Source organism: Antedon bifida, chromosome 9 (genome assembly GCF_963402885.1).
Source record: "Antedon bifida chromosome 9, ecAntBifi1.1, whole genome shotgun sequence".
NCBI classification, from domain to species: Eukaryota; Metazoa; Echinodermata; class Crinoidea; order Comatulida; family Antedonidae; genus Antedon; species Antedon bifida.
The window spans coordinates 18,968,041-18,985,236 of record NC_136234.1 but is presented as its reverse complement, the minus strand read 5'-3'; the positions used below and the strand labels follow the sequence as shown (position 1 = coordinate 18,985,236).

The following is a 17,196-nucleotide window of genomic DNA, read 5'->3' as shown; positions in this document are numbered from 1 at the left end:
CTGGTTACTATGTGTCTCTAAGATGTTTATAACGCAATATATGTGCATATATGGCAATATTATTGCATAATAATTGAATTTTAAAAAGTCGATATTTTGGCGATTTTTGAAAAAATCCCTGTACTATAATAGTACAAGAAAATTTTCGAAAAATACCCAAATATCGACCTTTTTATTTTTTGATATAACTGGTTACTATGTGTCTCTAAGATGTTGATAACGCAATATATGTGCATATATGGCAATATTATTGCATAATAATTTAATTTTAAAAAGTCGATATTTTGGCGATTTTTGAAAAAATCCCTGTACTATAGTACAGGGAAATTTTCGAAAAATACCCAAATTTCGACCTTTTTATTTTTTTATATAACTGGTTACTATGTGTCTCTAAGATGTTGATAACGCAATATATGTGCATATATGGCAATATTATTGCATAATAATTTAATTTTAAAAAGTCGATATTTTGGCGATTTTTGAAAAAATCCCTGTACTATAGTACAGGGAAATTTTCGAAAAATACCCAAATTTCGACCTTTTTATTTTTTGATATAACTGGTTACTATGTGTCTCTAAGATGTTGATAACGCAATATATGTGCATATATGGCAATATTATTGCATAGTAATTGAATTTTAAAAAGTCGATATTTTGGCCATTTTTGAAAAAATCCCTGTACTATAGTACAGGGAAATTTTCGAAAAATACCCAAATTTCAACCTTTTTATTTTTTGATATAACTGGTTACTATGTGTCTCTAAGATGTTGATAACGCAATATATGTGCATATATGGCAATATTATTGCATAGTAATTGAATTTTAAAAAGTCGATATTTTGGCCATTTTTGAAAAAATCCCTGTACTATAGTACAGGGAAATTTTCGAAAAATACCCAAATTTCGACCTTTTTATTTTTTGATATAACTGGTTACTATGTGTCTCTAAGATGTTGATAATGCAATATATGTGCATATATGGCAATATTATTGCATAATAATTGAATTTTAAAAAGTCGATATTTTGGCCATTTTTGAAAAAATCCCTGTACTATAGTACAGGGAAATTTTCGAAAAATACCCAAATATCGACCTTTTTATTTTTTGATATAACTGGTTACTATGTGTCTCTAAGATGTTGATAACGCAATATAGGCTATGTGCATATATGGCAATATTATTGCATAATAATTGAATTTTAAAAAGTCGATATTTTGGCCATTTTAGAAAAAATCCCTGTACTATAGTACAGGAAAATCTTCGAAAAATACCCAAATTTCGACCTTTTTATTTTTTGATATAACTGGTTACTATGTGTCTCTAAGATGTTGATAACGCAATATATGTGCATATATGGCAATATTGTTGCATAATAATTGAATTTTAAAAAGTCGCTATTTTGGCCATTTTTGAAAAAATCCCTGTACTATAGTACAGGGAAATTTTCGAAAAATACCCAAATTTCGACCTTTTTATTTTTTGATATAACTGGTTACGATGTGTCTCTAAGATGTTGATAACGCAATATATGTGCATATATGGCAATATTATTGCATAATAATTGAATTTTAAAAAGTCGATATTTTGGCGATTTTTGAAAAAATCCCTGTACTATAGTACATGGAAATTTTCGAAAAATACCCAAATTTCGACCTTTTTATTTTTTAATATAACTGGTTACTATGTGTCTCTAAGATGTTTATAACGCAATATATGTGCATATATGGCAATATTATTGCATAATAATTGAATTTTAAAAAGTCGATATTTTGGCGATTTTTGAAAAAATCCCTGTACTATAATAGTACAAGAAAATTTTCGAAAAATACCCAAATATCGACCTTTTTATTTTTTGATATAACTGGTTACTATGTGTCTCTAAGATGTTGATAACGCAATATATGTGCATATATGGCAATATTATTGCATAGTAATTGAATTTTAAAAAGTCGATATTTTGGAAATTTTCGAAAAATACCCAAATTTCTACCTTTCTATTTTTTGATATAACTGGTTACTATGTGTCTCTAAGATGTTGATAACGCAATATATGTGCATATATGGCAATATTATTGCATAGTAATTGAATTTTAAAAGGTCGATATTTTGGCCATTTTTGAAAAAATCCCTGTACTATAGTACAGGGAAATTTTCGAAAAATACCCAAATTTCGACCTTTTTATTTTTTGATATAACTGGTTACTATGTGTCTCTAAGATGTTGATAATGCAATATATGTGCATATATGGCAATATTATTGCATAATAATTGAATTTTAAAAAGTCGATATTTTGGCCATTTTTGAAAAAATCCCTGTACTATAGTACAGGAAAATTTTCGAAAAATACCCAAATTTCGACCTTTTTATTTTTTGATATAACTGGTTACTATGTGTCTCTAAGATGTTGATAACGCAATATATGTGCATATATGGCAATATTATTGCATAGTAATTGAATTTTAAAAAGTCGATATTTTGGCCATTTTTGAAAAAATCCCTGTACTATAGTACAGGGAAATTTTCGAAAAATACCCAAATTTCGACCTTTTTATTTTTTGATATAACTGGTTACGATGTGTCTCTAAGATGTTGATAACGCAATATATGTGCATATATGGCAATATTATTGCATAATAATTGAATTTAAAAAAGTCGATATTTTGGCGATTTTTGAAAAAATCCCTGTACTATAAGTACAGGGAAATTTTCGAAAAATACCCAAATTTCAACCTTTTTATTTTTTGATATAACTGGTTACTATGTGACTCTAAGATGTTGATAACGCAATATATGTGCATATATGGCAATATTATTGCATAATAATAGAATTTTAAAAAGTCGATATTTTGGCCATTTTTGAAAAAATCCCTGTACAGGAAAATTTTCGAAAAATACCCAAATTTCGACCTTTTTATTTTTTGATATAACTGGTTGCTATGTGTCTCTAAGATGTTGATAACGCAATATATGTGCATATATGGCAATATTATTGCATAGTAATTGAATTTTAAAAAGTCGATATTTTGGCCATTTTTGAAAAAATCCCTGTACTATAATAGTACAGGGAAATTTTCGAAAAATACCCAAATTTCGACCTTTTTATTTTTTGATATAACTGGTTACGATGTGTCTCTAAGATGTTGATAACGCAATATATGTGCATATATGGCAATATTATTGCATAATAATTGAATTTTAAAAAGTCGATATTTTGGCGATTTTTGAAAAAATCCCTGTACTATAGTACAGGGAAATTTTATTTTTTACTATGTGTCTCTAAGATGTTTATAATGCAATATATGTGCATATATGGCAATATTATTGCATAATAATTTTTTTTTTGAAAAAATCCCTGTACTATAGTACAGGTTAGTGGTGCATAAATGCGTGAAATACATATCCTACATTTTTCCTGCATTTATTATTATCAAAAAATAGTATACAGTACTTCATACCAATAATGCCATAGCTTCAAAAAAGAAAATGTCTTTTAAGATGGGTTACTACTAGGACTTAACGCAAGGACGACAGCACAACAAAAGTAATCAGACAAAGCACAAGCGATGGATTAATTACCATCGATTGTCTGTGGCCCAATTCGCTGGCAATGTGCTTTATGTTGTTGCCTTGCGTCCTAGTGAAAACTAAGCTTGAGTAGGCCCAGTTATGCATAGATATTAAAGTGTACGGTTAAACAAATTGTTGCAAAACTGTTGCTTGTAAATGAAATTTAATTGCAAAAAAAAGTAGGAAAATTGTAACTTTCCAATTTGTCTTTTGAGATGAAGAGCAAAGTTGCATCACCTTTCAAAAAATCTCAGAAACATCACTAATTTCATCAGCATCGTCTTTCTCAACCTCTACATCACTTTGCGACATGCTCGCTTCCCGCTCATGCGCAGTTGGAAGCGTCACCATAAACTTCCTCGTCCCTTTGTCCATCGTTTGTGATCTATCCCGGGACATTTCCAACGAATCCATAGACATGTTTAATGTTCCATTATTCAAAGTATTCTGACCAATCAAGTTACCTGTTTGTTCAAAGTCAGTTGTGGCTGCTTCTGATTGGCTGAAAGTTTGTGATAAGTATCCTGATTGAAGATATGCGTCCATATTTAATGCATCTGGAGTCAAAGTTCTTGTACCAAAATCGCTTAAAGTTTGCGTTCCACCAAAGTTTGCTGAAAAGAAAGTTCATTTCAATCTGTCATAATAACGTTTGAGAATTTTATTTTATTGTGAATGTAGGATCATATGAAATTTGTTACTATCCTCATCAATCAGTATTAATAGTACAGCAATAGTGACATTTCAGTAAATTTAATATAATGTTCTTTGTTAAATGTGTGGGAATAACCTGGTCTTGCAGGTTAACTGGGTTGAATTGCACACATGTGTGGATGACATATGCAACCATTTTCAGTCCCATGCAACCAAACGGTGTGTATTTATCTGCCACAAAGACAGGGGCTGAGATTACAACAGAGTCTGATTGTCTAGTACTGTAGTTACTTACCCACTTGCTGTGGTGGTTCCTTCTCAAAAATGTCTTCAACATTGGAAGAAGACTTTTTCCTGTGATCTTTTGTCGTCGGAGATTCTGGTGACTTAGCTTTGCTGGTTACTTGGATCACTCTGGGTCTGGCTACTGGAATCTTACTAGGCTTCTCTTTAGAAGATGATGAAACATCAGACTCTTGATCAAGTGGTTGTTCATCTTCTGGCTGTGTTATCTTAGTTGATGGGGACACCTTCGATTTAGAAGGCTTTAAGTCAGACATTCTCATTGTAAAATCATCTATTTCTGGTCTTCTGGTTGGGATGACCTCGCCAGGAGAAGCGACACCGTTCTTCCTCTTAATGTTTTGAACTTCTCCAGCTTCAGTCTCCGAGTCAGACTGCTGTCTTGCCGTTGGTGACCTACCAGTTACAGATGATGGAAGATTTCTGTTTCGAAAAGCAACCTCACCAATACTGAGTTCACTATCCATTGTAGACTGGTGAGCTTCTGAAGTTGGTTGATGTCCACGTGGTGTTTCGTTCATTTTTGCCAGGAGTGCAAGAACAGGGTCTCGTTGGAAATGCACTTTTTTCAACAACACTTCTCCTTCACTGGGTGGTTCATCCTAAATCAAGAACAACATATTATTATTATTGACCGTATTTATGAAAACCAAAATGGCATTGGTATGCTAAATAGGAAACATGATTGCACACACATCACTATGAAACATTTAATTCTAATTTAATACAAGGCCTATGATAAACTAAATTGTATATTATATATTGTATAGACTAATTCTGTAAATAATGTATTCTATTGCAATACTGTATACTTTATCTTTTCTATGTATTTTATTGGAAATTAAGAGGGTCCAGCTGGAAGGGTTCTCTCTATAAATAAAGTTGAAATAAAAATACCAAGTAAACTAACCATTGTAAGATCCTCCATCTCTTCCGTTTGCAATATTGTGTCTTCAGAAGAGCTTGTGTATGGTAAGTCTTTACCTGCAAAAGACAAAATATGTAAATTTAGTTGACTTCAATCAAACATAGGTCAGGCTAGTTGGTTACCAGTCAACATGTAATATTTAAGAAAGGATACAGAATGCCCTTACATTTTTACTTTGGTTTAAAATGTAACCAGTGTTGTACGCTAATGTTATATAATGTACTATAAAGCATTTGATTTATTTTGCCAGAATTTTCTTTACAAAATATAAGTAAAGGTTGAAATGCAAGAAACAAATCAACTTACGTGGAACCACTTCTCCTTGGCTGCGACCAGTAAGCCATTCTCCTTCTGAGATGGGTCTGTCAGTTGTCTCTGTACTGGTGAGTTCTTGAGTAGACTCGCTACTTTCTGATATATCTGGTGACTGATAGAGCGACGGAGTGTCTGGAAGTTCTTTTAGTGGAGTTGCTGGTACCGGTGTTAAGGGGACTAAGATGTCTTGACTAATTTCAAAATCTTGAGCACTGTAAGCACAAAATACAATTGAAAGAAAATTTAAAGTCTTCCATTTTGACATATTCAAATCAGAAAGAATAGATTGAACATGAAAATTGGTCGTCCCAAGAAACCTTACCATTAAGGGTGTGGATTAAACACTTCAAGACGTCAGTAATATGGTAAATGGCGCTATACCTTTTTTTTAGTCTTACGTTGGTTCGTCCCACTTTTATTTCCATATACATTTCTCTTAACATTGTTGTTTTGTACTTCTCTTACATATTTTAAGTTTTTCTATGTGTTTCTAAATGTGTGTATACCTTTTATCAGGACTTATTCCTCCTATTTGTTCCAGCATTTTCTCTTCTGCTAATGGAGGGTCATCCGTCCAAGGTTCTGGGCTTGCTGCTTCTTTGAGAGACGCTGGAATGGTAGACCTTAATGGTGATTCTTCTTCTGGAAACTCAAGAGGTTGTAAGGACACTTCTGGTGTTGCTGGAAACTCTGGTGGTGATGGCGGAGGTGTTTGTACTGGTGTTGTCACTGGGCTTAAAGGACCAGCAATAGTTACTTCTAAATCTACGATAAAAATAAAAAATAATTTATCATTTAACAGAAATTCTAAATTTCCAAGCAAAAATAAAAAATTGTAATAAATAATATATAAAGATGAATAATTGTGCATTTACAGTTATCAGATGTCCTACCATTTACGCATGGGTGTTTCTAGTTTTGAATTCAAAGAAAATTTGTTCACCCTCAAAATACGCAAATCAGAAAATAGCATGTTTGCAGGAGAGATTAAATTAATACCGCCCTCAATGTATGAGTATGAATGCATAAGGATCAAAGAGTTAAAGGACAACTTTACCGAGAACCATATTTTGAAAACGTATTAGAGATGTAAAAATATAAATGTTGAATTTTTTTATTGTTTCTTTTGCCTATCTGGATATTGAAGTGTAACAGACTAAACATTTTGGCAAATTTAAGCCTAATACAGGCAAAAGCAATTGTATGTTAACAATAGTAAAAACTCATGAGGTAGATTTTGCTAAACACACTTGATGCCACAGCAATATCGTAAATCTTGCAATTGTTTTGAAATCATATGTACATCCCTAATACATTGTCAAAATATGGTTCTCTGTAAAGTTGTCCTTTAAGACTGTCAACCTACCATCTTCTAAAGGTGTCATCTGCCTTGGCAAGGATTTTATCAGCTCTTCTTGCATACTCTCATTCTCTGAAGGAGTTGGTGTTGCTATTGGGGTGGATGGCAACGATCTCTTTACTGGTGGTGATGCTACTGGAGTGTGCACTGGTGTTACTTCAGGAGTTACAATTGGTGCTGCTACTGGTTCCTTGAAAGAGGACGTATATTTTTGTATTATATCACAGAAATCACATTTGATCCCAGATATAGATAAAGAGAATAACATTTGTTTACTACGTGAGTGGTTTATTTTAAATATCTTAAAGTTAAGTTTGAAAAATACATTCCATATAATGCAGTTTTAGACTATAGAATTCCAATATTTGCAGGGTTATCAAAAAAGTAAATAGCTAGAAAATAAGTCTGGAGATTAATGGAATACCTGTTCTATGTCACTTTCTTCATCCACTTGAATAACTTCTTTCACAGAAGACCTCTCCACTTCTTGCTGACTAAGAGTTGCAGCTATTCTTTCGGCAATGGCCTCTTTGATGAGGTTCAACACTAGCTCTTGATTCACTGGTTGTCCAGCATCCACAAAAAGCTGGAGTCCTGCTGCTCCACTTATTGCATCCACTACAAGAGATATGCAAGAACAGATTTAGGTGTCTATTTCCCTGTTTTCAAGTTTTAAAATTGGCTGATACAGAAAAGCATATCAAGGGAGATTAAGGGTGTCTATTTAAAATATCTTATATAATCCAGTATCAAATTTCCTGCTAAAACTGACCAATTACAAGATGGAAAAAAAAACTTTCCTTTTATAGCAATACACCATAAAGGTGACTGACTCACCAATTGCATCTTGGGAAGAAATGTCAGACGCCGTATCTTCTTCCTCTTGTGATTGTTCATTGTCCTCCGGCCTATGATACATGTCACTTACCATTCGTGCCATAAGTTCTTGTTCGATCCTACACAGAGTACAACAGATGTTTATTAACAAAAATTATTATTATCATGAATATTTTGTATTCCTTAAAGGGTCTTCCACACCTGCTCCATCAGATTGTGCATACAGCATTGGCGACTTTTTGTTTTCCCAACACACCTCGCAGCTACGGGCATATTGAGTAAAAAGATTGCTGCATTGCAGCATGGAACGTCATGAAAACGAAACATTGAGATGCGATTTTATTTGCCGGAGCCAGACCAAATGTGAAAGACACTTAAATGGAAAGAACATCTCATTCGTTGAAAGCTTGACTGTTCTATATAACTAAATTCTGCCTCATTATATAGACCAGTCAATCTTTATGAAATAGTTTCCCCATTCAACTCATAAGATTCATTATTTCGTACCATTGCACAGCTTGGTTATGAAGCAGCTCTCTTCTCTTGATATCAGATGCTATAGTACTGGATGGTAGATCTTCTGTCAACTGAGGTGGGGGTTCTGGTGGGAATGGTGGTCCAGTGTAATGTGTTTCAGGGTGCGGTTGGCCAGCAAATGCTATTTCGGGAATCGGTAGCTCATCAATTGAATCATCCTGTAGGAATAGAAATATCAATTTAAATTATGATTTCTAATAATAAATTTGTTGTAAATAGTTTTTACTGAATAAAATAAATAATATAGAAGTATTGTAAAGAAGAGAAATTGGGAAAATGTATTCAAAGTAGTCAATTTGCTTAGTATGCTAATCTCTCCGATACTATATATTCACAATATTTAAAGACCCCTTCCCTGCAATTTTGGACGTTTTTTGGAAAATAATACATATATATTACTTTAAAAACATTAAACCATGTCATTCCTTGTCTTAAATGTACGTTTTATGGTAAATTATGATAAAAAGTGAGAAACAATGCACTACCTAAGTAGCTCGCGGCGATCGACCTCTTGTGGACGGTCTTAGGCCTAGCCTAGCTAGGCTTAGTTTTGTAGGCCTAGCTGGTAAACATCGGTAACGTACGAACATCGTACGCTAGCTATATACCTAGCCTGACGTTGTATAGTTGCTGCATTAATTGTCTTTCTATTTTTGCCAGACTCCGTTGATACAAATTGGGGAAAACCCGGTATTTTCGCTGAAAAGTTAGGAGTCTTCCATTTGTTTTGGCCTCACGATCGATCGAAAAGTGGGCGAATTACAGGTGAAAAACAAAAATATCAATCCGCGCGCAATGCATTTTGGGATTTATAGCGGGCCGCTATAATTATTAGAATCGACTTATTTTTCACATTTTTAACCGTTTAAAGACGAAAAAACTTATCGCAATAGGACCATATAGTATTATTTTTACATTAAATATAGTTTGTGATCTTAAATTAGATCTAAAAAACGTAGGGAAGGGGGCTTTAATATATTCAATCACTGTCTAGGTTCTGGACATCAATTTGGCTTAATATTCATAAAGGAGAAACATTTTGGCATGGAGTGGAATGTCATATTAGTTTAGGCCTTATAGGTATAGGCCTAATTTTTCTTTTATTTTAATTACTCTAGACACACCTTCATTCAAGAAGTGTTCCACTGTTTCAAAAGTGTAGCTTCCAAATAAATTATTATTATTTTTGATTCAGTTTCGAAAATCTACAGTAGGTTCATATTCTAGTTTCGAAAATCAAAATGCCCGCTGGTGGCTTTTACATAAAACGAAATAAGACTTTTGTCATGTGTAACACATGGGTGATACAGAAGGCACGTCGCAATCTGTGTTATCTTAAATCTTAGTTAATAACGAGTAATGGCTGTATAGTTAGGGTTTAAAAAAATCCTCATTTTTACAGCTCTTGAAATTGATTAATCGTCAGAACGTTATAAAACAGACTCGCTGACTGAAGGAGTGACATATCCATCCTCAGTGTGCATCAAGTAAACTGTCAATCAAACACAAAGATAACCTAGATATACACACAGGTTCAATGACTGAAGTATCGTAATCTACAGAGGACCGATAGAAGTTGAAATGGCCATTTTTAAAGGTATCGACCAATGGAATTGCTCGTTAGAAATTGAGATTGTACATTATATTGATTTGAATTTTTTACACCAACTTTACTAAAAGTATGCGATTGGAAATGTTCAAATATGCATGAAGATATTCTTTCTTTCAAACTGTCCAACAACTGGACATACTGCTGTATAAGCTGTGCCACAAATTCTCACTTGTAAATGTATTCATACAGTGCATATCAAATAGAACATTATTTGGCCCACTGTTTAGCGCTAATTCAGGGTTTCTTTTAGGCATCTGATTTGGAGGTAGTAGTATTAAATGAAAAAACAAACAACAAGTTGGTTAAACCACTAATTTCTACAAAAATCTATGAAATGAATTTATGAATTAAATTTGAAATAATTTCTCAGGGAAAAATAAAACAATTCATTTACAGTACTGTGGATATTTGTTATTGAGGCAATATTAACAAAAAGTGATAGGTTAAATAATTAATTGTCTATGCAGCGTGAGCTATTTATATCCAATATAGTTTCTAGTATCCTAAAGCTGTTAGTGGACTTAATCTAACGTGATTGACAGGGCGTGTCATACGTTTGGAGGCGGTATTGATGGAAGCATCCTGCTTGGCACGCGTACACAGTACTATTAAACATCATGTTTGGACTGTAAAGTGCGTCTTAAATAATGAATATAGGTGAAATCATCAGACTACATAATGAGTTGTGTGGGTGTGGATAAATAAGCTGATGGGGACAAACCGGAGATTTCATTAACGGCAGGATTGCTTTGCGACCTGCTCGCTCATGTGGAACTTACCAATTCCAGATTTTGAATCAATCTGCAAGATGTTGTATTCCCCCGTGCACGTAAAAAGTGCTGAATGTAACGATATTTCCGATTAACTAATGGTTTATTAAAAATCATGCGTGACTGATAAAATATGTTATTATAGGCCTAGCTTGTCTTCCTGTGTGTAAGTAATATTACTTACTCACAGCCTAGCCTGTTTTTTTAGGGCTAAATTCAAATAGTATTCCTAACTGGGCTTCCTGAGCATATGTTTTTCTAGCCCTGTAGTTTACTTAATGCGATATGTTAGTTACTCATAACGTAGCCTAGCTTCTACGTAAGTGCAGAACACTATAATATGCCTCGTGGCTAGGCTTCCTGTGTTCTGTCCAACATGTGATTGTAAGGCTAGTGTGACTTCCTCGCTTTGGCTACTGTCTTGCAGTTCCAACAAGCCAGGAAATTATCAATTAATTAACTAACTAGCCTTATAGATTAAAAACATTTTGATCTCTAAAAGAACGCACAGATGCAGTTAATGTTGATGTATTTGATTTATTACATTAAAATTTATCCTAGAACACAATGACAATTTAATTTTATAATAAACTAAATGACAATGTCAAATTTGGTTATTTAAAACATACTTCTCTTATCTCCTCTACTGCAATGTAATTTTGAAACTGTTCTGAATCATTCTACAGTGATATAAACCAATGAAAATATTAAAATTGCAAAGATTGGGTAAAAGAACATATATTTTTTTTTCTTCTTCATGAAACAGTCTGTAGCGTGCAATCATTTATTTATATTCTAGAGCTAAATTATTAGATAATATACACAATGGACAAATTAATTATTAATTTAAATTAATTTATAAAAAAACCAACTAATTTATAGTACCTCAAAGCTATGTTCTCCCTCTTTCTCTCTTTCGTCTTCATGTTGTTCAATTACTTGGATTTCTTTTCTTGGTGTTGTTCTTTCTGGTTGTATATCAATATGTGGCATTGTCTATAAAATCAATAATGTTTATTATTGAAATTTTTTTTTTATACACAGCCAACAGCAATACACTCACCAATTACAGGACAGATTAGGAATAAATTATCATGCTTATAACGGTCATTTGAGGCTTAGTGAGTGGAGTTGAAAGAGTGATGAGTTACAACCCTGGCACTAGGTCTGGATTGAACCCTAGACCATTTCATAACACTTTCCATGTTTGGTTAACAAATAAAAGAAAAACCCTGTGATGTCCAGAATATTTAGCACAAAAGATTAGATTAGAAAGAGAAGAGTACCTATACACAGATTAAACAAAGAAAAAAAAAAGTTTCATATACTGTACATTTTAACAGCGTTGAAATGAAAATATAAATATCATATATAATGAAAAAAAATTGAAAAAATCACTTAAACTTACCTGGATCTTTAACTGTGGCTTTGTTTTTCTTTCCGACTCAAATTCACTATATAAAATATTAGTATTAGAATCGTGAACACCTCCATCTAAATGTCTGACTTTATTGTCATCTTCTTCCTCCGTCTCCTCATCATCTCTTCGTCTATATATGGAAAGCGGTACGTCTGTGCCACCTGTACGCGGCTGCATTAAAGGTATCGCCATTGGGATTAGTTGGCCGTGGATGGGTGCATCTAGGCCCTGCTTGCTGGTACCGGGTTGGGGTAATGCGGTCTGAGAACTTGGGTCAAAGTAGAATTGATGATCAGGTGTTTTCTGGTACAGCGCCCTCTGTTGTTCTGGCTTAGTTTTTATAGTTTTTGGTCTTGAACCTTGGAAGATAGAACAAAATTGAAGTCGCAAAATTAAAAAAAAAAATAGGGAAAACAGGTTGAAACATTTTAATAATTTATTTTGAAACAAGGACAAGGTCTGCTGGAGGGATGGGGTGGGTGTACCATTATCAGTTTTGTCTTTGCTCAAGTCTGCAAGATTAGGATAGGATCAAAATGTTATAAAGCGATTATGAAATTGTCTCATATTAATCTTTGGTTGTATTTGTTTCATCTCAATAAACAACTCCACAGTTTCCCATCATCAACAACACAGTAAACCAAACTCTCTCAATATCTCCTCCACACACTAAAAATAACCAAATGCACTACAAGGCTTGTACTAGGGACACATTACATCACTGCCTAATAACACTAATCAATTGCTTTCAAGATCCGGTAAACATACTTTCATTGTTTCTTTACAAAATAATTAATATGCATGTTTAATCTCTAGATTCATGAATAATTCATGAGGCAAATACAACCATAGATTTACTATTCACCTCTACAAACACCTAGCCAATGAAAATGAAGATCAACCACAGACTTAATCAAAATGTGTTCAATTCTGCAAGGGACTCTTTTTCAAAAATGTATGTCAAACTTGTTACTATCTATCAGTGTAATAAATGATGACACTTCATTCAGTCAACAGAGTTTAATATTAAGCCCAAAAATAGGAAATAATCAGGACGGCAACTACATGTCTTTCGTCACTCAATCAATCAATCAGTCAGGATGCGGTGTTATGACGATACAGGTATTAGGCTAGAAGCTATCTGTACAGGATTTCAATGCATATTTAAGGAAACAATTCTGAATATTGGCGTGCTAAATATTTTATGACAAATATAAAATTTAGGTTTTTAGATGAGGGAATGGTAGAGGTTTGTGGATAATATATCATTTATTTATACTTTATAATTATATAAAATTTATATTACCAAATTACCAAATATTTTTTGGCTTAAGTCATGATAGTGCTTAAGTAAAAAACTGAAGCTCTATTTATCTTAAGCAAAATTATTGACATAAAAATCTGTCATCCATAGTCAAAGATGAGTAAATTTATATAGTATGTAAAAGTATCTGCTTATTTTATTTTGACTTAAGCATCAATCAGATAAGTGAAATTATCTAGTATTGTATTGTGTAATATGATTTAGATTTTGAGTGAATGCCAGTTAAATACAATTCAATCAATTATCTTAACTTACTAGGAATTTCTTGCACTGCTAATGGTCGTGTGACCTTTGGCCTCGGAGGTGATGACCTGTAACGAAGATAAGGTCCTGACTTCAATGTCCTTCTCTTTGGTGAATGCTGAGCTTTACCATAGACCCTTGTCAGGTAATCTTCATCTTTGTAGAATGGGATTTGTGGAGGGGGAGATCTAGCCTGGAGATTTTAAATAAAAGTATACAAATAATGAATGTCAAGGGTTAAGCTTGATTTCCACTAGCGACACAAAGCAAGGACTTAACACAACGTAAGTGATTTGACTAATCACAAGTGATGGATTATTCAGTGGCTTGTCATTGGTCAACTCGCTTGCATTGCGCTTACGTCCTTGCGTTGCCTCTCTAGTGGGAACCACACTTTAGACAGAAGACTAGGCCACTCAAAAGAAGGCCACACCACAGTTTTTTTTTTTTTCGAATGCACAACATGCAGTCTCATGTGACACAAAATTATAAAATAGTATACAACATGTTTTCATGTAATAGCACCAATAAATATAACTTTCACTGTGCAATAGAACTAATATTAAACAGCAAGTGATATGAAATTAACCAATCAAATGGCAAGAAAATAATCAGCAATTAAGTTTGATTGGTGAATATGGCCACAGGCTATCACCACAACTAGAAGAAGAACTAGTAAATATACAAATGTACACTATTAATATTAATCAACCAATTAATAGAAAAAAGAACTACTTCATCAAAATGGGTAAACCTACCTTCTTTTCGATTGGTCGATTTTCCTTCTCTTTTGCAGATGTTTTCTTTTTTTGTTTCGTCTCCACCACATCCTTCTTGCTCGATTTTCTAAGACCCGAATCAATCTTTGAACGTGCTTTCTTTTTGTTCGGTTGTGCCGCACCGGTAGTACCCCGTTTCTCCAAGGGGGGCTTGTGCAGACTTTTTGGAGGCCGTTTGGACAGCGATGGATGCGCGTCCTTCGTCACCAAATCACTGCCTTTCACCCTCTCTAGAGACAGCTCCCTCTGGAATGGTAAAGGAAGGGTTGAACGTAAATAATAATCATTTCTGCTACTCAGCAATCCTACATGGCAGGATATAGTAACTGGCAATATGTCACCGTGTCTAGGCACTGTGAGTTATGATTTGACTAATAATGTGTATTTCTCTGTGTCATTGCGATTACTTAGGGTTTTTGTAAGTTCAGTGCGTACTATGACATGACTATATCAATTACATTTTTCATTGCAAGAGTACAGGCTGTCATAACTGAAGGCTTTTAATTATCAACCATTTTTTAGGTCAGTAAACTATCAAACTAGTTTGACAAAAAAAAGTGTGATGTATCCAAATATGGTAGTGATATGACATCATCATGTCAATATATGGGCACATCACATTTTGTTGTCACAAGAAGTTTGATAGTGTAGACAGAACTTAGGTATATCAGAATCACAGAGACTGATAACATCAAGGTACAGACTATTGAGTATACAGCATGCAATGGTCCTCCATTCAGTGGAAGAAGGGCAAAACACTACACAGCCAATCAATCTTTTGAATACACATTGGGTCCTGAAGGTGTCCCCTTAATAGAGGGGTTCTAATGTACTTCAAAATCCTCACTTGAATTTCTTTATTTAAGGCTTCTATTCGCTGATCTACAGCTTTCTTAATATGTGCTTGCTCCTTCATGGACCTAGCATAAAACATAAAAATAAACAAGACAAAATAAACACAGAGTAGTACAGATAGAAAGCGGACATCAGGGGAGAAAATATGATTTTCTAATGTAAAATAAACAAAATATATTAATAGTCTGTAAAAAATTGATATAAAAAAAAGTACAGTATCAAGGTGCAATAGTACTATTAAATATCACTTTTCCGTGCAGTAGAACTAATACTGAACAGCACAGGATACTCCAAAATGCAAACATGAATATTCATTACCCATCTTTATATAGGTTTTCTATGAATGTGTACGCTTCCTCCTCCTGTCTTCCTCTTAGCACCATCTGTAAATTAGCCTCCAGATTTGCCCTTTGACCTTGCACCATCTCCAGCAATGCCTGGGCTTGAGCACACGAGGGTGGTATAATATTAGCATTGTACCGCACTGGACTTGGTGCAGATGGGCGATGTGTTTTCTTATGTTCATCTCTCTGTTTCTAAAACGATAAATGAATAATTAAAAATTAAAGATTAAAACATTTGCATACAAGTGGGTGACTACAATAGTATTGTGGTAGGTGATGATTCGAATCATTTAAAAAAAATTAAATTCAGACCATCATTACTGACCTGAAAGCTGAATCATAAATCAATGACCCTATGACATCACCCAAACACTAAATTACTAATAACATATGTTCTATTAATACAAATCACAACCATTGTGTTCAATTGACTACTATTTTTAGATTTTAAAGCTCTAGAGAAATAAACTTTGTTTGTGTAAAATTGTATAATATGAATGAACCATGGCACATCTTACAGTGATTATCGGGTTAACCTAAGCCTACATTATTGTTGTCTCAATTTAATACTTTAAAATGATTGTTTCAATTTGTGGAACAAATGTTGTTGAAAGAGCCTGTAGCCAGGATACACCAACGTGGCATGGGGGCTTAGGAGAAAACCTTGCAAAATTCTCAGCCTTCCATGAGGAATAATAGGGGAAACTTATCCCTCCTCTATTAAAACCTCACACTTGTTATTGTCTCTCTGCATGTATGAGAATGGTACATTATGCAGAACTAATAAGGGGGTGCCATTGAGACCCAACAAAGTGTCTGAATAGAGGTTGTCTGTGTGGTATTAAAACATATTTGTTCTTATCTATGTGACTGACTCAATACAAAAACATCTTAGGACTGTAGATTATTTCTCGATTCCCTTCAATCAAACACACGTAACTAATACTGGCAGTTTTAGAACATGAATCTCAACAGTATTTCAAACTGAAAGTAGAACAACGCCGGATTAAAGTTAACTTAAATGTTAAGATTATCTTAATGCATATTAAATGTACTGTATTTATACATATACTCTCATAAACCAATAATCAGGTAGCAAAGGCATTGCATAATTAAGTACAACAAATGCGTAAATAACTTGATTTATTAGGTCAAAGATTACTATGGATAAAAAATAAATATTTATGAATGTTAACATAATTTAATGTTCAAATATATGTAGATCTGCCTGTTAAAACTGATGGAAGGAATTTATAATAGTTTTGTCCCACTTTTCTCGACAAAAAGATCAGAATAAATTGGAGGATTCAAAGGCCACCTAATTTCCGAACATTTAAATGTAAATTT

General features: G+C 33.5%; 1 protein-coding gene across 2 annotated transcripts in view; it reads right to left on the bottom strand.

Moving 5' to 3' along the window:
* Nucleotides 1-3,402: 3,402 nt before the first annotated feature.
* The window catches only part of LOC144852201 (protein TALPID3-like), a 56,283-nt gene continuing 42,489 nt past the window's right edge, over nt 3,403-17,196 (bottom strand). Inside the window, exons 12-27 of one of the 2 annotated variants that reach the window (XM_078709954.1) lie at nt 15,824-16,041; nt 15,498-15,570; nt 14,630-14,896; nt 13,884-14,064; nt 12,293-12,663; nt 11,770-11,880; nt 11,514-11,564; nt 8,473-8,660; nt 7,966-8,084; nt 7,553-7,746; nt 7,135-7,318; nt 6,275-6,533; nt 5,760-5,980; nt 5,436-5,509; nt 4,518-5,127; nt 3,403-4,182 (exon numbers count right to left, since the gene is read on the bottom strand). In XM_078709954.1, the coding sequence (XP_078566080.1) occupies nt 3,809-4,182; nt 4,518-5,127; nt 5,436-5,509; nt 5,760-5,980; nt 6,275-6,533; nt 7,135-7,318; nt 7,553-7,746; nt 7,966-8,084; nt 8,473-8,660; nt 11,514-11,564; nt 11,770-11,880; nt 12,293-12,663; nt 13,884-14,064; nt 14,630-14,896; nt 15,498-15,570; nt 15,824-16,041 (3,495 nt within the window). In that variant the 3' untranslated portion in view covers nt 3,403-3,808. The remainder of the gene's footprint in view (nt 4,183-4,517; nt 5,128-5,435; nt 5,510-5,759; nt 5,981-6,274; nt 6,534-7,134; nt 7,319-7,552; nt 7,747-7,965; nt 8,085-8,472; nt 8,661-11,513; nt 11,565-11,769; nt 11,881-12,292; nt 12,664-13,883; nt 14,065-14,629; nt 14,897-15,497; nt 15,571-15,823; nt 16,042-17,196) is intronic. The other variant, XM_078709955.1, reaches the window with a different exon arrangement.